The sequence below is a fragment of the Python bivittatus genome, unplaced genomic scaffold (genome assembly GCF_059951505.1).
Source record: "Python bivittatus isolate LINGU-HERP-01145 unplaced genomic scaffold, Pbiv_v1 ctg000370_np1212, whole genome shotgun sequence".
NCBI lineage: Eukaryota > Metazoa > Chordata > Lepidosauria > Squamata > Pythonidae > Python > Python bivittatus.
Genome location: NW_028277062.1, coordinates 4,080,524 through 4,101,158, shown reverse-complemented (window position 1 = coordinate 4,101,158; position 20,635 = coordinate 4,080,524). Strand labels below are relative to the sequence as shown.

Sequence of the window (20,635 nt, the reverse complement as noted above, 5' to 3'; positions counted from 1 at the left end):
AATAAAGGAGATTTCTGAGGACCTCTGCAAAACAGTTGTTGATGTTCACCAGACTGGAAAAGGTTACAAAACTATTTCCAAAAAAGTTTGGATTCCACCAGTGCACCGTCAGGCAGATTGTGTGCAAATGGAGGCAATTCAACAGCATTGTTACCCTCCCCGGAAGTGGTCGGCCACCCCAGATCACACCAAGAGTGAGGCATATACTACTCTGGTAAGTCTCAACTTCAGGGTAACATCTAAGGAACTAGAGGCCTACTGCATTGGTAAATGTCAGTGTTCATGAGACCAGAATCAGGAGAACACTGAACAACAACGGTGTGCATGGCAGAGTTGCAAGGAGAAAGCCATGATTCTCCAAAAGGAACACTGCTTCCCCTCTACGGTTTGCAAAAGACCACATAGATAAGCCAGGTGGCTATTGAAAGAATATTCTGTGGGTGGATGAGACCAAAATAGAACTTTTTGGCTTGAATGAAAAGGGTTATGTTTGGCGAAAATCAAACACTACATTTCAGCATAAGAACCTTATCCCAGTTGAGAAACATGGTGGCAGCAGTATCACAACGTGGGCCTGCTTTGCTGCCTCTGGACCAGGATGGCTTGCCATCATTGATGGAACCATGAATTCTGAATTGGACCCCAGTTTAGCAACAAGTTCCATTCCCAAGGTCTGTCCATAAGTTGAATTTGTACGTAAGCCAGAACAGTATTATACAATAATACTGTATAAGTAGTATTGCATAACGAAGTCGAACCATTGTGTCTTTAACTTGAATCACTGTGTATTTAACTTGACTTTTGCTACCATAGGCTCCGTTCTTAACTATAGGTCATCCTTAAACCGGGGACCACTTTGACCAGCAAATGCTACAGGAAAACGGCTGTGAGCCCAAAACGTCCAAAGAATGGTTAAGGCAGAAGGAAGTTCATGCTTGGAAAGGCCAAGTCAACGTCCTGACCGTAATCCCCCACAAGTGGCAGTTCACGCCAGGAACCCCCCCCCCCCCCCCGCGCCCCCGAGCTGAAGCAGTTCCGCAAGGCTGAAACGCGGGACGGTCCACTGTCGGTCGGTCGTCGGAAGTGCTTCGCTGCCGCTCAGGCTGCCTGTTTTGGCTGCGGGTCGCCTTCCTCAATACATCCGTGAACGAGTGCAACGTTTCCGACGCATCCGTCCAGCGGGGGGCTCCTTGCCCCGTGTCAGGGCTCGTGTGGAGAACAGAGCGCATCGGGGTCACGCTTACCCAGAAACACCGAGCGTGCGAACGGCCCCCGAGCCTCTGAGCTGCACCGTATTCCTCTGTACCCGCGTTAGCAGGATTCCGGCAGCGCGACCGAGGCCCCGTTTCTTAACGCGGAGCGCGCGGCGGCGGCGGCGGCGTCACGGCCGCCCGACTCTCCGGCCGGGAAGGACGCCTCGGGCTCGCTCCTTCGGGCCTGCGCCGCCGCCGCCGCCGCCGCCGCCCGCCCGCGGCCCACGCCGAAGGCAAGGGGGCGGCGAAGCCTCCCGCGGAAGGAAGCCCGCCGCCGCGGCCGAGGAAGGGGCGGGCGGGAGGCAGTGCCTGCCGCCGCGCCCCGCCCCGGCCCTGCGCCGCGCCGCGCCCACCCGCCTGCCTCTCCGCCGCTCCTGCAGCGCCCCTCCTCCGACCCGGGCGCCCCCGGCCGCCGATGCCGTGCCGTGCCGCCGCCGCCGCCGCCGCCGCCGCCGCAGCCTCGTCCGAGCCGGCTGGGAGCCGGCCCGCCGCCCGGCCCGCATGGAGTCGCAGTGCGACTACTTCATGTACTTCCCGGCCGTGCCCTTCCCGGCCCGCGAGGCGCTCCTGGCGGAGCCGGGCCGGTACCGGGCGCTGCCGCGGCGGAACCACCTCTACCTGGGCGAGACGGTCCGCTTCCTGCTGGTGCTGCGCTGCCGCGCGGGGGCCGGCGGCGCCGCCCGGCCGCCCTGGGGGGAGCTGGCCGGCTCGCTCTCGGCCCTGGCCAGCGTCGGCGCGGCGGGCGTTGGCGCGGCGGACGAGGCCCTGCTCGGCGAGGCGGAGGCGGGCGCGGGCGTCTTCCGGGCGTGCCGGGCGCTGCTGACCCACGGCCGCGGCACCCCGGGAGCCAGCGCGGCGGCTGTAAGGCCGGGACCGGGGGGCGGCGGGGCCCGCTGGCGCCGCCACCGTCCTGACCTGCCCCCCCCCCGCAGGTGCCGCCCGAGGAGCCCATCGTGTCCACCGACGAGGTGATCTTCCCGCTGACGATCTCCCTGGACAGGCTGCCCCCCGGCACCGCCAAGGCCAAAGTAAGCCCCGGCCCCCACCCCCACCCCCCCGCCAGCGGGTTGCCCGGCGGTGATGCCCGCTCTTCCGCAGATCGTGGCGACCGTCTGGAGGCGCGACCAGGAGAGGGGCGAGGTCCGGGAGCGCGGCTACCTCAGCATCCTGCAGGATAGGGCCCCTTCCCAGACCTTCCGCGAGGAGCAGGGGGCCTTCAAGGCGCAAGGTGAGTCCCAGCCGCGCCGCACCGCGCCGCGCCGGCGGAGCCATCCCCGCCGGCCACCGGGAGCGATGAGTGCCGACCTCTGTTCTTGGCTTACAGTGAGCACCATGCTGACCGTGCTGCCGCCCCCGGAGCTGAAGTGCCAGCAGCTCAGCGTGTCCGGGAAGCCCCTGATGGTGCTGAAAGGTGCACTGCGTGGAGGGGAGGGGAGGGGAGGGGAGGGGAGGGGAGAAGCCAAGCCCTGCCGGGCAGGCGGGGGCTGCCTGTCTCTCGGCCTGCGGCCCCTCATGGGCCCACCCTCCCCCTTCTTCGCCCACCTCTCTCCTCCCAGTTCTGAATGCCGCCTCCCAGGACGAGCTCTCGGTGTGGGACGTGCGGATCCTGCCCAATTTTAACGCCAGTTACCTTCCCATGATGCCAGATGGCTCCGTCTTGCTAGTTGATGATGTCTGGTAAGAGGGCAAGCCCTGGGGCAGGGGGTCTGAGGAGGGACGAGGAGGGGCTGGGACGGGGGGGGGCATCTAATTGCCATTCCCTGCTCTTCTAAATGTTCAAAACACGCCCACAGATGTTTGCTTTTTAATAGCCCAAACCAAGTCTCAGTGGGCCCATTCACTGAACCCAACTTTCTCTGAATGCCAGTTCAAGGACTGGTGTTTGGACGAGCCACAGCAGGTACTTCTCCCTCACCTTGCCCATCGGGGGATTTTGCTTTCTGGGGAGGGGGACAGATGCAGGCCGGTTTGCCAGAAGTGGCCATTACACAAAAAAGGAGAAAGCCACGGAAGGGTTAGGCTTCTCATTCCTGGGGGGTCACCTTGGGCTGCTCCCAAGAGGGGCTGAGGAGGGGCTGAGGAGAAGCTGCTGGGAAGGCAGATGCCAGGAGCTCGTGCCCTGCATTTGCCTCAAGGGGTGCCCCCTGCTCTCCTCCATGAGCTCTGAAGGGAGCTTCTTTTGCATGGCAGAACCTGGCATTAAATCCTTCTCTTTTCCCAGCCATGGCGGGCTGTGGGCAGAGGCAGTACTCCCCCCTGCCCCCCCATCTAATGCCTAGAATTGGTGTTTGCAGGGAAAGCAGGTGTGTGTGTGCGTGAGAGAGAGGGAGGGAGGGAGGGGGCTGGGAAACGGTTGCACGTTTTTCTTACGCTGCCCATGCTTCTGCTCGTACCTCTCCACAGCCACCAGTCCGGCGAAGTCTCCATGGCCTCCTTTTGCCAGGTCCCCTCTGCCACCTCCACTTGGCCGTGCTCCCTCCGTGCGCTTGAAGAACAAAACTTCCTTTTCCAGCTGCAGGCGCCAGAGCAGCCACCTGACAGCACCAAAGAGGTGAGATTCCGCAACAGGGCCTTGCCGCGTGACCTCAGGAAGGCCCCTCCTTGCCCGGGCACGTGCAGCGCCGAGTGGGAGAGGGAGGCAGGGGGCCTGCCAGTCATTCTCGCCTGACAATTACAGGGCCTTGAGGTTCCTCTCATCGCGGTGGTGCAGTGGTCGACCCCCAAGCTACCATTCACGAGCAGCATCTACACGCACTACAGGTGAGCAACTCCTTCGGCACCCTCCGCCAAAGCCCATGCCAAGAACTGGCCCTTCTCTTTGGAGGCCCAGGAAGAAGAACATGGCCAGCCCCAGGGTGCTCTGAGGAGATTCTGGCTGGCACCAGAGATGAGGGAGGGCCCCTTGACAGTATAGCAGGGGAGGGTCCTCCTGGCTTGGAAGGACAAGAAGAGCCCCAAAGTCCCTTGGAAGCCTCAGGGGTCTGCAGGATAAGCTGCCCAGCCTTGGCATGAGCAGAGACCAGCTGAAGCTGGAGGTGAAGTGTGCAGCAGCCGGTCGCCCTCCTTTCCCCCATGCTCCCTTTGCGTCTGCTCCCACCTCTCCACAGTCACAAACTAGATAAAGTCTCCATGGTCTCCTTTTGCCAGGTGCCCTCTGCCACCTCTGCTCGCCGTACTCCCTCCACAATCTCCTTTTCCTTCATTCAGGCTGCTGCTATCAGAAAGTAGTCCTGGAGCCGGTGGTCCGCCACATTCAGGCCTGTGCTGGGGGCAGAGGGCAGCTATGTCAAGCACTGCTAACCCTTCAGGCCACAAGGACTTCACCACAGAGCTTCAGGGAGGGACCCTGCAAATGGCTGACACTTGGAGGCCAGGCTGCTAGGCAGAAAAGTTGGGCAGTGTGTGGCCGGAACCCAGCAGGATGTGCCCACAAGGCCTTCACCACGAAAGGTCTACTGTGGGGTATCAGCGTATGTCATGTCTACCTGGGGTTACCCAACCAGGCTGCCTCTTGACTGACAGAGCAACACGTGAAGCCTAAAATGGAGAATTTTTAGTGGCCTGCTTCACTTTGGTGTTGATGAAATGTCTGCATCATCCAGGTAAAAATGGCCACCATGATTGGCAGATTCAGTCAGCTTAGACACATTGTAGTATGACCACACGGACAAGTGGGGGCCAGCTGCTGCCAGTGTCTGGATACCCCCCACCCCCTGGCATGGTCATGAGGGTTTTGTTTTGTTATTAAAGCAGTGGAGCGCAGCTCTGGTCCAGGGACATGGGATCTCCAGGGTGTGGCCCAGGGTTCCTAGTGGGGATGGCCAGACAGGCACATATTAAGGAAAGCCACAAATATCAAAACCTCTCTTATGGTTTTATATAGGCACACAAACAAGTCTTGTGGAATATTGGGCATTTTATTTTTAAAAATACTTTTTATTTAACTTTGATGTTCTGTGAACCCCATTTAGCAGCTGCCCCGTTGCCAACTCCTTGTCCTTAAAGCATTCAGAGATGCCGGAACAGCCAGCATAAAGAAACTGGTTGGGAACTGCTACGCTGAAAGTGACGCTTCAGTGTCAGGCAGCCGTGAGCATAAGGAGGCGCTTCGCCTGTAGGGATTGGAGGGTACCCCTGAGATCCTCTAGTCTATCCCCCCTCCCCCCGGGACAGGGATCCAATGCTACTGCTCTGCACCCCCAGCAGATGGCCATCCAGCCTGTTTGAGCACCTCCAATGAAGGAGGGACCACCAGGAGCTGAGGAAGTCAGTTTCAGGACTGAACAGTTCTTCCTGTTAGGAAATTTTGCGCAAATACTATATATGTTGGGTATTTTTAGTTTCAGTATTTCTGTATTGCCACAATTACACATCTCAAGGCAGTTTACAAATCAAATCACAGAAGCCATAAACATTACAACTCTTCAAACTCAGCACAACATAAAATAGTCCACTGCCATGGCTTGGAAGCCAAGCACAGATACTACTCTTGGAGAAGCTGGCATCTTCCCTCCTTTTCGGTGAAGGTCAGTGCAGGAGCTGGCCAGGTTTTCTAGGAGAAGCGCTGCAGCTGGGAGCCCATCCTGATCCATATCCCAGTCTGAGGGGGCCTGACTCTCCCCTTTCCCAGCAGACTGGCTTGGAGGAGACTTGGGGATAACGAGGGCCTACGTGGCCGCTGCTTGAACAAGGGCTGCAAAGCTCATCTTGCACGTTCCTGGCTGCTGATCTGGCTAGCGCCATGAGTGCGGGAACACTCTCAGGTTGCAGACCTCTCCTTCTGGGGAAACCGGCTCTTTCCAGAGCCACCCAGGGCTGAGGTTCAGTCCCAGCTGTCTTGCCTGGGGGTTAGCCTTCAGACGCAGGATAAGAACTTCTACAACAGCTCCTGTTCAGCTCTGAGTGGAGGTGCACAGCTAAGGAGCATCATTATACTGATGATCCTTCACTCCAAACTAACGGGACTCTTCCCAGTGGCTTCGGGGGGGCCGAGAAATGAGATGTATGCAACCCACCACAAACATCAGGGGTTCGCTGCACAACTCGGGGATTGTGGTTCTGCATATTTCCTTTTAATAATGCAGCTTGCCTGGTGCCAGCTTGTTCAGAAATGCATTTAATGAAAAATAAAATTGGACAATTGGTATTTGCTTCAATCTTTATCCCCTTCTCAGAAATGTATCTAGAGAGGGCTGTGGTGGGTGAGTCACACTTCAGGATATCTTTGCAATTCCCCCAAACATAATCCCCATCCATTACCTTTTTACCTTCTATAGAACATTTTATACCAGTTTTCTTTTAGTTGATAACTTGGGGTGAATTTTATAGATTTGTTCCAAATTTTCATTGTTGTAAAATAGTTTTGCATCTATTTTATCACACAATTTTTACTTTGTTCTGTGCCCGTATGTTTTGCCAATTGTCAAAGCACTGGCTACACCTTACTATGACTCAGAGTGTACTTTCTTAAAATGTGCAGGTGAAATCAAAATATGTCACCTAAACTGCTAGAAATAACAATGGTCTTCCACATTGCTACTACACCATATCAAATCTAAGTAAGAGTTTATATAGTAGGTAGCCTTGATTTTGTATGAGTATTTCAAATTCTGTCCTTTTTCTTAGAAGCCATCCCTCGTTTTTTAGGCCAGGTTTTGTTCTTCCAACAAATGATGCAAGTACATCAATCGTGGTATATTCTGGCCTTCATCAAGTAGTTCTTTCTGTGTTTTTAGTCTATTCATGGAGCCCGAATGGACCATAGCTGTATTATATAGCTGTATAAGTAATTGCACTTTTCTTACTATCGTTATCTCTAACATGAAAAGCATTTAAAGGAGAGGCTAGCAGCAAAGTTACTAGACTTAAGGTTCCATACTTTTATCATCTTAGAATATGTTCTTTTCCATTTTTGTCCACTTTCATATCCCTGTACCGTTAATACAGTATCTGCGAAGCCCATTAGCTAGGCCGACTCCTCCCAATATTCACATTCTCCTGTTCAGGGATATTATCCATTCTGTTAGCCATGACAGACACCTTGCTCTATAATTTGAATTTTGGAAGAGCAAGACCATCTCTCTCTTTTGAGTCTTATCAAATTTTGAATTTTGCTCTAGGTTTTTTTCGCACTCCATATGAATTTATTAACAGTTTTTTGCCATTCTTGTAATGTTTTTTCTGGGATTAGAATTGGCACCACTTGAAACAAGTAGTGTATCTTGGGTAATACATTCATCTTAATAGTTGCAGCTGATCCTAACCAAGACATCTTTAAGTTTTTTCACCTCTCTTTAAATTTCTTTCCCTAGTTTAACATAATTGTTTTGATATACTTCTTGATTGCTGCCTGTCAGATACAAAGCCAGATACTTCACTGAATCTATTATCTGGCAGCCAGATTCCTTCCATAGGAAATCTTCTTGCATAAAGTATCTTGCAATTATTTTTGCTTTTTGAACATTGATTTTATACCTGGAGAATTCTCCAAAGCCTTGGATTATTTTCATCAACTGTCTTAATGCACTTTGTACTCCATCACCTGCAAAACATTTAAGCTTATATTCCTCTCCATGGATGTAGAGGCCAGGGACCTGCTTGAAGTATTCTAATCTTCCTAGATGAAGAAAAGGCTTTTGATAACCTGCAGTGGCCATTTTCACTTGCAGTAGCGAACAAAAGAACTCCTGGAGAAGAGTTCAAAGCCTGGTTTTAAAGTATGTAGGCTGCCTTTTTAATTTATTCCTGTGTGTAGACATTGCCCTCTCCTACAGAGGGGATGTGGCGTTTAGAGGCTGGGGAGGCCCAGAATCATAGAGGTGTGCGGTGGAAAGGACCACAAGGGTTCTCTGGTGCACCTGGGGCAGCAAAAGCTCAGAGTGAATTGGGGCCCAGTGTTCTGTGTCAGCCCAACTCTCTGTTACCTTGAGGAGAAACAAGCTAGAGAGCGTGCCACTTCCACCCCCTTGAGATACCAAAGGAAAGGCAGGATCAAAATCTAAGAACTTCAGGCCAGAGTGGCTTTAGGGCACGCAGGCGTGAAGACACACGTTCTCTCACTTTTTCTCCTAGGCTGCCAAGCATCCGTCTTGCCCGTCCCAGGTTTGTGATGACTGCAGAATGCGAGTCACCAGTTGTCTTGCATCGACGCTTTGTAGTCACGTACACACTCATCAACAACTTGCAGGACTTCCTGGCGGTGCGCTTGGTGTGGACACCAGAAAGTGCTGCTGCAGGTGAGTGGCCAGGGTGGGGCAGGACGGTTACCAGAAGGATGGGATGCGTAACTCTTCAGGAAGATAGGGCGAGCTGTTCTAGGGAAGTTTGGCTGATTTGCAGCTACTGGTTGCACGGGGGTTCCCTGAGGCATCAGTTTGGGAGCACGCTGGGTCTTTGTACAAACCCATGCCTACGTTTCCTAACTGTCCTTGCTCTGACCCCGGACCCTTAGGGAAGAAGCTGGCCTGCGATGAATGCCGTGCCACGCAAGACACTCAAGATTCAATTGTGTGCCACACCCCTCTCAACAACCTAGGATTCTCCCGCAAGGGCAGCGCCCGCACTTTCTGTGTCACATTCCAGGCCCTGCGTGCTGGCTTATTCGAGGTAAATGCCCACACACGTTGACCAAACATAGACATGACATCAGCTGGCTTAACAAGCCAGGATCCTCCTGCCCGCTGTGAGATGACATACCTTAGTTAAACCCAGTTTCAGCATTGCATTACAGAATGCCCACACCAGCCAAGATAAGCTGACTCTTCCTCTCCTCCTTTCCCTGCCCAGTTGTCCCAGCACATGAAGCTGAAGCTCCAGTTCACAGCCAGCGTTTCCAACCCACCCCCAGAGGCCCGGCCAGTCTCCCGCAAAAGCAGCCCTGGGAGCCCAGCGGTCCGGGAGCTGGTGGGGCGTCATCAGGCCAGCCTTGGGCGCTCCCAGAGCTTCTCGCACCAGCAGCCAGCACGGGGACACCTCCTGAGGTGGGTGCTGTAGAGGAAGCTCTTCCTTGGTGGTGGTGGGGGGAGTGGCTGGGGAGAACCAACACTGGGTTCTGCAGACATCAGGCACACTGGGGAGAAAAAACGAGAGACTCCTGCTTTGCCCTGTTGACGTGTGCTCTCTCTCTCTCTCTCTCCCTCCCCCTAACAGGTCAGGAAGTGTCATGGAACGCCGGGCCATCACCCCCCCAGTAGGCTCCCCAGTGGGCCGCCCCCTTTACTTGCCCCCGGACAAGGCCGCTCTTTCCCTTGACAAAATTGCCAAACGAGAGTGCAAGGTGCTGGTGCTAGCACCTGTAACATGACAGAAGAGGGGCCCCTCCATTCCCCCAGAAGGGGCAGCGCTGGCTGCATTCAGCCTCCCCCTGGAACCAACCCACGGTATCTGCCACCCAGTCTCTCCAGGCCACGATCAGAAAACGTTCTGCTCCAGCCACCTGAACTTCACGGGGCTACCCCCCCTTCTTCCAGTCATTCCCCCCCTCCTCAAAAGGACCCTTAAGCTGCACCCTTGCCAAGTCTCCCAACTGTGGCACCATTCTCCTCTCCAGGTACTGCTGCCCCTTGCCCACCCTGCTTTCTTCACGCTCCTTCAGCGATGAGATTTTCATTGTCCTCTGTGGGAACAGCCTGGAAGCCAAGAGAGAAGGGAGCAGCTCCCCCACCCACCCCAAAACCGAGGTACGAACAGCAGTGGATGTCACCATTAAAAGGCAATGCTAGTAGAAGGGTACTTTAGCTGCCAGACATTCCCAAGCTGGTTTTTCCTTTTCGCACTGGATTAGGCCACAGGGTGTGACATGGAAGATGGCTCCTTCCCAGAGGAGCCCTGCCATCTTCCTTCTCTCCCAGTACCTGCTGTATTCTCAGATGGGAGAGGGCAAGTCTGTAGCCCTCCCCCTACCTCAGCATCTCAGGCCCAGGTGCCCTTCCATTGCACTTTATTTAATTTTTGTTATTTATATTTTTGTATTTGCTCAGAAGCAACCCCAACTGTGTATGTATGTGCTTGCAAATAAACTGCACTGGCTGGCCGGCAAACAACATGGTTTGTGGACCTCTTTGGTGAGGAGTAAGGGGTGTCCTCTGGCAGCAGCCTCTGTCTGTTGTTCTTCCTCTGCTTCTGAACAGAATGTGAATTCACCTCATCTTCCAGATGTGGTCAGATATAATAGTCAGTGCTGGATTGCCATCAGTTGCCTAGATCCCTCTTTAGTTCCAGCCAACCAAAGCAACTAGCAAACATACATTGAGGAAGCTGGTTTAATTGCAGCTTTGCTCCCCCTTGGAACAGCAAGTGACATACTAAATGCTTGGCAGATAATCCTCCATAGGCCAATTTCTACTGAAGAAGCATCTCGCTGAGATGATCAGAGAGGGTGAAATGCTTTAGCATCTTTCAACAACATGCCAGGCATTTGTGCAGGACTAGGCCCATTCCCCCAAAGTGGGGACAAGCAGCAGGGAAGGGGCGGCCTGAGAGGGAATCGTGGCTGCATCAGGATTTTTTTGGCCCAGAATGATAAAACGCCTCAATGCGCTTTCTAGACAGGAAAGGTGTGCAACGGTAAGGTCGCCTCACCCTGAGCTTGTGAACTCGGGGTCTGCATCACTCTCCTTCCTGCATTTTGGGGGGTGGGGGAGATACTGCTTAGCAAACTTTCTCTGCTTTGTTGTGGGGGAGCTTTGGAGGGAGGCAAAGTTACAGGAGGGAGAAAGGAAGGAGGTCCTGAGCACACAACAGGCGCAGGACCCTCCGAGGAGGGAGGCTGCTCTGCCTCGGGTCTTGAGGTGTGACAAGCCCCTCCGGGAGCCAGGAAGGGGCGGAACAGCGGCTGAAGGTGAGGCTCCCGGCCCTCGCCCCCGGACCCGAAGTCGCCCCTCGGCCCGCTCAGACGATCACGGGCTCCGGGACGCTGTTGAGCCGCTTCACCACGAAGAGCTTCTGGCCGGAGACGGTCGCCAAGAAGGAGTGTTCCCCGAAGACCACTGCGGGAGGAGCGGCGGTCGTCAGCAGCGCCCGGCGGCCCGGACGCCCCCCCGCCCGCCCACCCACTCACTCACCTGAGACGCGGCGGAAGGGCACCTCCGGGCCGCGCGGCAGCCGGAAGGCGCAGGCCGTGCTCACCAGCTCCGCGATCGCGCCCGCCGTGCGCTCGTCGTTCTCCAGGTCGCCAGCCGACTGCGGGAGAGGGGCGTCAGTCTCAGTCGCCCCGGACACGGCCGCCGCCCCCCCGCCCCCCCGCCCCCCCGCTCACCGCCAGGACGGCGCCGTCGCAGATGACCAGGTAGCCGGTCTGGTCCGGGATGCGTTCCAGGCCCTGCGTGAGGGCCGCCGCCGCCGCCGCCGCCGCCGCCGCCTGTCGAGAAAGCAGGGCTCGGTGAGCGTCGGCGCCCGCTCCCCTCCCCTCCCCTCCCCTCCCCTCCCCGCCGCGCCGCGCCGCGTCGCGCCGAAGCTCACCATGCCCGGCCCGCAGCCGCGGAAGAGAAGCCGACCCCGGATCAAGCCGGCCGGGTGCCACCCCCGACTTCCTGCGGAAACGGAAGGGGCCGTCCTCCTGGGGGCCGCCAATCGCTCCTCTCCTGCGGGAGGCGGTGTCCGACAGGCACCTCCTTCCTTCCTTCCGGTGAGAGCCGTTTGGGCGGAAGAGCTTCGGCCCAGCGAGCCGCGCGAGATTCTCCGTGGCTCGGCGCGCGCTCTTTTCCTTTTCCCTCCGCCGCCTCTTTCCTCCGCCGCTCTGCGATCCAGCCGCGCCCCGCTCGTCGCCCCGGGCCCGGGCGGCCTCTTCCAGGCTAGGCTGGGCAGGCGCGCCCCGCCCGCCGCGGTCCGGCTGTGCCCCCAGCGAGCGGCGTCTCCTTCCGCCTCCTCGCGGCCCCGGCTGAGCCCTGGCGGTCCGCGCGGGCTTCGCCGCTTGGCCCGGTTGGAGCGAGGCGCACTGGGCGGGAGACCCCCTGTGGCCCCGCCCGGCTGGGGCGTCGCGGAGGCGCGTTGACGCCCGACCGAGCCCCGCGCGGATCAGCGGAGCCTCCCCCTCGGAGCGGGGAAACGCAGCGCGCGCGGGCGCTGCGAATCAGTGGGGAGGGAGGAAAGCGGCGGGGGTGCTGTCTCCGCGAGCCCCGGTCCTCCCGTTCCCCACCACGAGCCAGCCGTCGGAGGAGAGCCAGCTCGGCAGCTCCGCCCTGCCGAGCCCGGCTTCCAGGAACCGGGTGGCGTCCAACCTCCCCAAAGCCCCTCTAGTACCGCTTCAGCCCAAATCCAAGTGGGAGGACGACGCAGCTTAGCAACACCGAGATTTATTAGCAAAAAGGTCCACTAAGAACAAAGACACCCCACAGCTGCTATGGGCCCCCGGGACAGTTGTGCCTACCATAGGGCATCATCGCGTTCAAGATAAGGATGACTGCAAGAATGCCCAGAGCCAGCAGCAGCGCCACTGCCAAGGCCATGTGGATGGCGGTGGTGACCCCAAAGGCAAAGAGGAAGAGAGTCCGCTGGCAGAAGTCGGGATGGCCAACGGCCTCGTAATCTGGGGGGTAGATAGAGTAGACCCACACGTTACCTGTTGGAGGAAAGAAAGTGGTCAGAAGGGGCTAAAGGCTCATGCTCCTTTTGGATAACCCACATTCAGGGCCTCTAAATCAAGCCGTTGCTCGGTCCGGGCTCAGAAACAGCTGCTGGAGTTAACCCAACTTTTCTCTGTAAAGGACGTGTGGTGGAGTCCACCTTTCACACATTTCTGCAGCATGCCTACACCTCCAGAGTTTTAAAATCACATTTGGGTTGAAAATGCTTATTTCATGAATGTAAATTATATAATCATCCAAAAGTTTCTCACTGCTTTCAATAAAAATTCTGGTTGAGTTTAGGTTTGGAAGGATCCTATTAATTTGCTTGACTCCCTCACCAGCCTGCGGGAAAACTCCAGCAGCTTCGCTTACCTAAGTTTAGAGTGTTGCATCTTGGGGCAATCTGCTTTAGGGACCCCCAATTCCTCTAGTACTTTCCTGTATCATGAAGGAGTCCATGTGGACTGAGAGAGACATTCCTGAAAGCAGGGAATAGGCTTGGCAGTCTTTAGCATCTCTCAATGTAGGTTCCTTTGGCTAAACGAGGAGGGGAGGGGGTGGAGGCATACAGCTATTTCCAGCACACTAACTGCTCTGGGCAGGGTAGGCTGCCTTTCTCCAGCCCCAGTGCAACCTGAAGCCATGCCAGCGGTGGTTAACAGCCTCCAGTAGAGCAAACCCTCTGGCCACCACAGCCAGGCTGCTCCGTTGGCTAAAGACCACAGGCCATGCAGCTACGTGCACCTCCCTGGAAGGGAGAGGACCCCAGGCTAGGCAGCTCCCCTTCAGGGCCCCCACTCACCTGCAATGAACCAGGCACAGAGGAAGAGGAAACCAGCTGCCCGGAAACAGCTGAGTAGGGTGCTTGGTCGATTGGTGCCGTCCCCGCAGGGAATGCAGCTCAGGAACAGGAGCAAGAGCGTAACAATGCCCAAGATGACCACGTAAACAGGGAGGGGAGGCTGCCGGGGACACTGGCTGAAGTAGACTATTCCTGGAGATGGAGGAGCAACAGATCAGCACTTCAGATTCCTGCTTCTCCAGAGCACAGATCCCTCCCACTGGCCACAGCCCCCAGTATTTTCCTGTATCAAGGGGGAGCCCACATGGGAAAGGCCATTCCTGAAGACTGGGAAGGCAGCTTGGCAGCCTTTGCCACTTCCCACTACAGGCTGGCCACAGCTCCAGTCGGCTTCTGTAACCCAGCCCAGGGAGAGGTGCAACATGCACGTACAGGTGGCACCTGAGCTCAGGAGAAGAGCAGCCAAGGCAATGTCCATGCCCAGTTCGGATGCAGCTGACTACCCCAATCCAACAGCAAGGACGGCCAGCAAACCTGCCCCTGTGCCCGAGCCTCTTGGCAAGGAGCTCCAGGTCTGGGAGGGGGGAGATGAAGGGGCACACAGCCTGAAGCAAAGGCGGATGTCTGAGTCGCCGGGCCACTCCACACTGGCTTCTTTGGAAGAGCAGCCCCTTCCAGCCTGCCCTCCTGAGCACTACACCTGGCAGGCCTGTGGCATGGAGCACATCGAGGCACAATGCCACTCGTGCTTTGTAAGCCATGGTTTGGGTTCTATCAGCCACAGCTGTTGTAGTTTCTCAGTTTCTTCAACAACCTATGACTGAAGTAATACTGGCTTAGCCAGTGGTACAAAGCAGGCGATCAAGCCACTTTGATACAAGGAAGCTGTGCTCTTCCAAGGAACGTCTGCAGGGGACAAAGACAGATGCTCCAGAGTGGGTCCAGCAGAAGATTTAGCCACCACAACAGCAGGGGGACATTAAGGAGCAGGGAAAACAGACCAGCTGAAGGGGCTGCAGGGGAGGGGGGAGACAGGGAACCTGCGAAGATTCCACTCACCAATGACAATTCCTGCAACAGCCAGCACAGCAAAGAGGAGCTTTCCTAGGACTGGAGGAGGAAGAGATCGGGTCACCACGGGTAGAGATGGGGGTGTGGAGAAGCGTCAGCAAAACCAAAGTGTGGGTGGGGGAAAACAGCCTACCCATCAGGACAGAGTGCACGGAGGAAGGCTCTTCAGTAGCCCTCAGGAGAAGCGTCTCAGACTGCGATTCCTCGGCCATGGCAGCTGCTGGGGTCGACAGGGGAGAACCAAGAGTGGTGACTGTCCTTCCACGCCCACCCTGCACCTTAAGTAGCCTTTGCCTCTTTATGGCCTCCTGACCCAGGTGTGGCCCACCCGCAGGCAATTACCACTTGGAACAGGGGGAGGGCCCAGAACCTTGGGGGGGAGGAGAGTGTGTGGAGCTGGGCTCCTCCCTCCTTTCTGGGTGGGGGTGAGCAGGGGAGAAAAGTAGAAAGCAATGAGCTGCTTGGGTGGGAGGGCTGGGCCACCCCTGCCCCTTAGCTGACTGGATGATGGGGGGCCGGCTGCAGCCCAGGCTCAGAAATGACCTGGATGAGAAACAGCAACCAAGAGCAGCTCGTGAAGAGTAGGTAGCTGGGCTTGGGGACTGAGCTGCAGCCTGTTTGGGATGGCCCTGCACCGCCAGTGGATCCTCCGTGATCCGCAGCTCTCGCTGGACTGGCGGAGGACAGCGTCTACGATCCCTCCCAAATTAATCAGACTGTCTTTCACCCTCATGACAACTACAAGGTACTCTACATGGGGCTTCCCTGAGGGTGCGGAAGCTGCAGCAGCCAGCTGTTAATTGGGATAAGGGGTCCCGCAGTGCCCACCCTGAAGGAGCTGCACAGCTACTCAGTTGCTCACAGGGCTCAGTTTAAGGTGTTGACCCTTAGGTCCAGGTGCCTTTGGCCAATGTCCAAAATGCCAGGCAGGATCACTTTGCCAGGACTGGAATGGAGGGCACCAGGAAGCCCCCAAGTTGTCCGCGGCAGAGTTCAAAACCCACCCCAAGGTGGCAGTGGACCACTTCTGCCTGGTTACCAAGACAACAGCCAGAAGTCATCCTTGCAGGCACAAGGAGCTGGAGTTCACCTGAAGCCCTCAAACCCTAGCTGGTTCCAGCTTGAACCATCTCCAACCTGTGCAGCCCTTAGAAGATGCCCCATGGCCAGAGGCAGTTTTCCTGGTACAGGAGAGAGGCCCTTTGCAGCACCGTTGCCAGGCTGTGAAATGTGTTCCCCCTGGAAGGGTTATATTGCCCCCCCCATGCTCTCAGCAATTAGAATATCTATAGATGTAGTTCCTTTCCCAGGCTTTGAATTATCACATTGATATTTCTTTTTATCATTAATTTTACATTTAACTTTTCTCACTGTTTGGGTCTTTTATTTGCCACCAGAGCCAGGTCTCCCACCCCAATTGGCCCCAGCTGACCTGACCAGCAGCTCTTACCCCAGTCCAAAGCCATTGGGGTGTCAGTGGGGCCAGGGGAGTCCTCTGCGCAGGAATGCCTTCAGCCCCTCCCACCCCAGAGGTATCAGCCTTCTTCCTGCCCTCCCCAACTCCATCTTGCAGGCTCTTGGACAACCTTTGTGGGCAAGCTCTAGGTGCATTTGGCGTGGCTTTGGCTGCCCCAGCTGAGCGGCACACGCGGCCAGTCCCTAAGAGGCAGCAGAGGCTGGGCAGTACCCATCTCCTCAGTGGAGCAGGTCTCCCCTCTCCTGCTCAGTGGTGCCAAAAAGTGGGTAGAGAGATCAAGGGGCAGGGGAGATTAGGGGGTGGGAGATCAGCCACTGGCACAACCACAAAGCGGTGGGTGTGCTGGACTGAGGTTCCCCTGCTATAGCTTTGCCATGAGGCCTCCCCTCCCCTTCCCCAGCCCCCAAACCATTGCAGACCTCAGCTTAGTTCAAGAGGAAGAGTCCAGCCCAAATGGGAGCCAAGCCCTCGCTGGGGGGAGGGGGATCCCAGGAGCCAGGAGGCAAAGGGTGCCCTGGACTATTTACCTGAATCAGAGGAGCCTCATTCAGTGGGGAGAAGACAGAAATGACAAGCAAATGTTCTGATGCCACCTCACTCTTCCTTTACAACCCAAGGAGCAGCTGACTCCTCACTTCCTCCTGCTGCTGCTGCTGCTGCCGCCGCCCCCCCAACCCCGCCCTGCCTTCAAGAGAGCTGAGCCCCTCCTGGCCAGAAGGCTGGGCTGTGTCAAGGCCACCATTGGTGCTTTGCTGGCTCTTTCCCCAGCTAAGGAGATTCTTCATGAAACCCCAGGAAGAGGCACAGCTTTGTAGCTTTGCCACACAAAAACAAAACCCAAACTGAGGCACACAACAGAAGTCAGCTGGCTAAGGAATTACAGCAAACCTCCGATTTGACTACACTGAGTTTAGCGAACTTCAAATACAATAGACTAAATGTTTACCAGGTGAGTGCCAGGCAGTTTTTCTGCATGCTTCCCGTGCCTGGGGAGGAGAGGAAGAAGGTGCCCAGAAGACCAGGCGGGCCAGCGGATACTGGCTGTGAAGCAGCAGCAAGCGATTAGCCTCCCCGCGACGCAGTCGAGAGAGATTTAATGGGCACTTAGGTTTAAGGTCCACTAAGTCAGGGCTTGACAGTAACCCACTTTCTGTGTTTGCACAGCACGCTGAGCCAGCCACTCGCCCTGGGTTCACCACACGTCGTGCCCTGAAGCGAGCACCACCCAGCCGCGGCAGGAGGGCAGCTTTTTGTGACACGCGCTGCATAACACCAGGGCTTCACCGGAGAGCACTGGGGCCTTCTCTCTGGCGCGGCCCTCCGAGGACTGGATGGGGCTTGGTTCTGTCTTGGCTCTGTGCCGGCTGGTGCCTAGCTGCCCATCCCTCCCGCAACAGCCTTCTGGACACGCTCAGAGGCACTGCCCTCAGGTTCAACCACCATAAAACCAAGGGGAGATTTAAGCTCTGTTTTGCTTGCCTAGAAACAACCTTCCATCCCGTTGCAGACAAACCCTCTAGCCTGGGTGAAATTCAACGGCCCCTCTGGAAAGGGGGCAGAGACAATGGAAGCCTGTGCTGCTCCCTTGCCCCCACGCCTTCTTCCCCCCCCCCAAGAAACATTACCTAGACTTCTACCCTGGGGAGATCCAAAGTGGGGAGGGGGCGAGAGCCAGGGACTCAACAGAACCGCCACTCTCTTCTTCTTGCTGCCACTGCTGCAGAATAGCCCAGTGAGCCTGAGGGTGAAGCAGATGCCCGGCTGCGCCAGGCAGGAGGCTGGGATGAAGCAGCACATTGAACAGCGAAGGCTACCAAGCATGGCTGAGGGAGACGATGAATCTGGGCTGGCTGCACACCCCAAGATGCTGCCCAAGCTCACCCCCATGCCCACAGGGCAACTAAATTAATGAATTATTAAAAACTCTCTGACCCCACTGGATACCTGGAAAAGGGAAGCAGCGACATTCCTTCGAGCTTATCTCTGCAGCCTTCTTCTCACCCTCTCTTCTCCCCTCCCTGCCCCAAGCACAGCTGATGGCCCCCCAGTATATCTAAACCTTGTGTCAGAATCCTCGCAAGATTTTATAATAGATTATTAGATGGCTAGTTTAAAAAAAAAATGGTTTTTTACACGCTGCGGTTCTGCCATTGTAAAAGGGGGCTGGGGAAGTAGGAATGAGAAACCGTTTAAAGCAGATGGCTCCTTATCACAAGCTCTGGCATGCTCAAGGTCATACCAGCAAGAGAATCAGAAGACCAAGAACTAAGGGCGATGTAAGGGGGGGAAAGTAAGAAAAACAGCTTTTGGCACGCTTTTGATCAGTCTTAGCAATGCTATGGATCTGTACACTTATTCTCAATAAATGAACTTTCTTTTGAATCAATATTGGTTGCAAGGAAAGTTACTGGATTTGGGATCAACAGGTGGCAGCTCGTTACACCTTGGCCACAGTTTCAAAATAATACCAGGGCTCCCTGGGCACTGTCTACAAATGGCCTGCCTGTCTGAAGGTGGCCAGCCAGCAACTCGGCACTTAGAAAACAATGCCCTTTTGGCAAGACCTTCCAAAACCACGTTCAAAGTCCGCCTTCCTAAATAACTGAATGTGTCCCCCCTTCCAGATCCTGACAAGGCCAACCCCTAGACCCTGTCCCCCCACCGGCTGGTAGCAGAACAGGGGGAGGGGAGACCAGGGACAGAGCCAGTGAGCTGCCCAAAGTCACTGAGAAAGGTTTGGGCTTGGGGCACCCTTGCGTTCATCTCCTGGAAGGGCTGTGGGGAAGAGGGAGCTGTAGGGGAACCAAGAGGAACTGCAAGACGTGGGGATTCCCTGGCAGGTGCCATAGCACACTTTTCCCCTTCTACACTAGATCCTGCAGCAAGGACAAGGAGTCGGGCTGTGGGACACGGATGGCAGGGGCTCCTGCAGAACCCAGAGCACCAGCTGCCTGGCAGGTGGCCGGGACCGGAACCCGCAGAGACAGAGGGCTCTCCCACCCAACCCAGTATCCAAAACCCACCCACCTGCCCTCTGAATCCACAACCGATCTGATTCTCCTTTCAACAGTCTGTAAACTATGCAGAAGCCCAATCAGAGGAGCCACCCTACAGCATTCCTATAGCAACCAGGGGAAACTTCTCACCTTTTGGAACATGAATCCTTCCAAATAAAATCCAAGCACAGTAACGAAACTGCAGTATTGGAAATCCTCGTTTAGGGCCAGTTGGCCAAGTATGTTGGGAGACAGAATGATCTGTGGGGCTGTCTTGAAATCTCTGTCTAGCCCCCACATTTGGCAGGATCCCTGTTTCGGGTCCACCAGCCCCTCTCTGCCACATCCTTAACCATAAGTCTACCACCATGGAGCCCCCACTTTGAACAGCTGCCCCAGACACGGCTGAAATGGGATCTTCTGTTCTTCGAAGGCCAGAAGGTTGCCACAACTGAGGCGGTGCAGAGGCCAAAACAATGGCCCACGGCAGCACCCAGTGGGTTGCAGCAGGCAAGGATGGCTTACCCGGCCAAGGAAGGAGGCACTGACACCCTTCCTTCACCCCAAACTGGGATGCATGGATAGGAAACAGGAGGCAGGGCCCTCCGAAGGTTTTCTCCACGGGCTCACCCCTCCCATGCCATCAGTAAGCACGAGGAAATGGTCAGCAGTGGGGAAGAGGCACACCATGCTCTTCTGTGGGCAAAGAGAAGGAAAGAACTGGCCATTAGAGGAGTGGATCCATGCTTCCCTGCCTGGCCTCTCATACTTGCACAGAGTCACAGAACAAGCATCAAGACCGCTGCTTTCCTCCACCAAGATCGCCAGAAATTCACTTTGGAACAAACCCCAAAAGGGACTGGTGGAATTCAACAGATTTTGTAAACTGCCTTCAGGGCCTGGATGGCAGATGTCTGTAGGAGCAGAGGGGGAGGAGAAGGCAGCATTCTCTGACCCACCCAGACCGCAAAGCAGGATATTGTCCTCCGAGTACAAAAGTCCAGGCGGTTTCCACGAGTGACCCAAGACTGAACCCATTCTCCCGTGCTGTGACCATTCCCCGCGTGCCACTTGTATCCTCCAATCCTCTGGCACTTAGCCAACCGGGATACAAGCTGATCCAAAGGGATTCCAGAGTTCCCTGGAGGGAATCCTCCAACAGAAGACATGACCACCAAACATCACCAAACCTGAGCCCAGCCCAAAACTGCAACTCTTTTTAGCTGGCCACACCTTGTCATTTTGGACCAGGCCATCGTTTCAAGTAACCAGCAGCCATTCTGACCCAGAGGCACCTTCATTTCCCTCTCAACTGGGCCACGGGTCAAGCATCATTCGTCGCTGGTTCCTGCTACAGCATCCGAGCCTGTAAAAAGCCCGAAAGAGGTCCAGCGCCTGTTAGTCGGCAGCCGAGGAAGGGGGTGTCCTGGTCATAAAAGTAAGTCTCCCTAGCCCAGACGCCCCTACCCCCA

The 20,635-nt window shown here is 56.0% G+C and overlaps 3 protein-coding genes across 9 annotated transcripts; 1 reads left to right on the top strand and 2 right to left on the bottom strand.

The window, feature by feature from the left end:
• The first annotated feature begins 1,561 nt into the window (after window positions 1-1,561).
• TRAPPC14 (trafficking protein particle complex subunit 14) lies at window positions 1,562-10,042 on the top strand. 2 transcript variants are annotated; one of them, XM_088142343.1, is made up of 11 exons: window positions 1,562-2,114; window positions 2,186-2,281; window positions 2,352-2,481; window positions 2,578-2,664; window positions 2,810-2,930; window positions 3,657-3,804; window positions 3,931-4,013; window positions 8,325-8,488; window positions 8,704-8,858; window positions 9,039-9,232; window positions 9,802-10,042. In XM_088142343.1, the coding sequence occupies exons 1-11, from the start codon at window positions 1,755-1,757 to the stop codon at window positions 9,971-9,973; spliced, it is 1,710 nt and encodes a 569-aa protein (XP_087998469.1). In that variant the 5' UTR covers window positions 1,562-1,754; the 3' UTR covers window positions 9,974-10,042. The 2 variants fall into 2 exon arrangements, with proteins under 2 accessions (XP_087998469.1, XP_087998471.1); XM_088142345.1 differs by having other exon boundaries at window positions 1,563-2,114; window positions 9,402-10,042.
• Window positions 10,043-11,001: 959 nt separating this feature from the next.
• Window positions 11,002-12,257, bottom strand: LAMTOR4 (late endosomal/lysosomal adaptor, MAPK and MTOR activator 4; the record flags this gene model as incomplete). The annotated part of the gene is made up of 4 exons (XM_088141994.1): window positions 11,002-11,239; window positions 11,315-11,432; window positions 11,509-11,610; window positions 11,712-12,257. Coding segments are annotated over 4 exons (864 nt in total), but the record flags the coding sequence as incomplete, so codon positions are not given.
• LOC112542334 (transmembrane protein 272) lies at window positions 12,185-20,403 on the bottom strand. Of its 6 annotated transcripts, none has more exons than XM_025174948.2 (5): window positions 17,793-20,403; window positions 14,824-14,910; window positions 14,679-14,729; window positions 13,620-13,811; window positions 12,185-12,810 (listed from the first exon to the last, which is right to left on the bottom strand). In XM_025174948.2, the coding sequence occupies exons 1-5, from the start codon at window positions 18,052-18,054 to the stop codon at window positions 12,590-12,592; spliced, it is 813 nt and encodes a 270-aa protein (XP_025030716.1). In that variant the 5' UTR covers window positions 18,055-20,403; the 3' UTR covers window positions 12,185-12,589. The 6 variants fall into 6 exon arrangements, with proteins under 6 accessions (XP_025030716.1, XP_025030717.1, XP_087998474.1 ...); XM_025174949.2 differs by having other exon boundaries at window positions 14,824-14,907; XM_088142348.1 differs by having other exon boundaries at window positions 19,314-20,403.
• Between the last annotated feature and the right edge of the window lie 232 nt (window positions 20,404-20,635).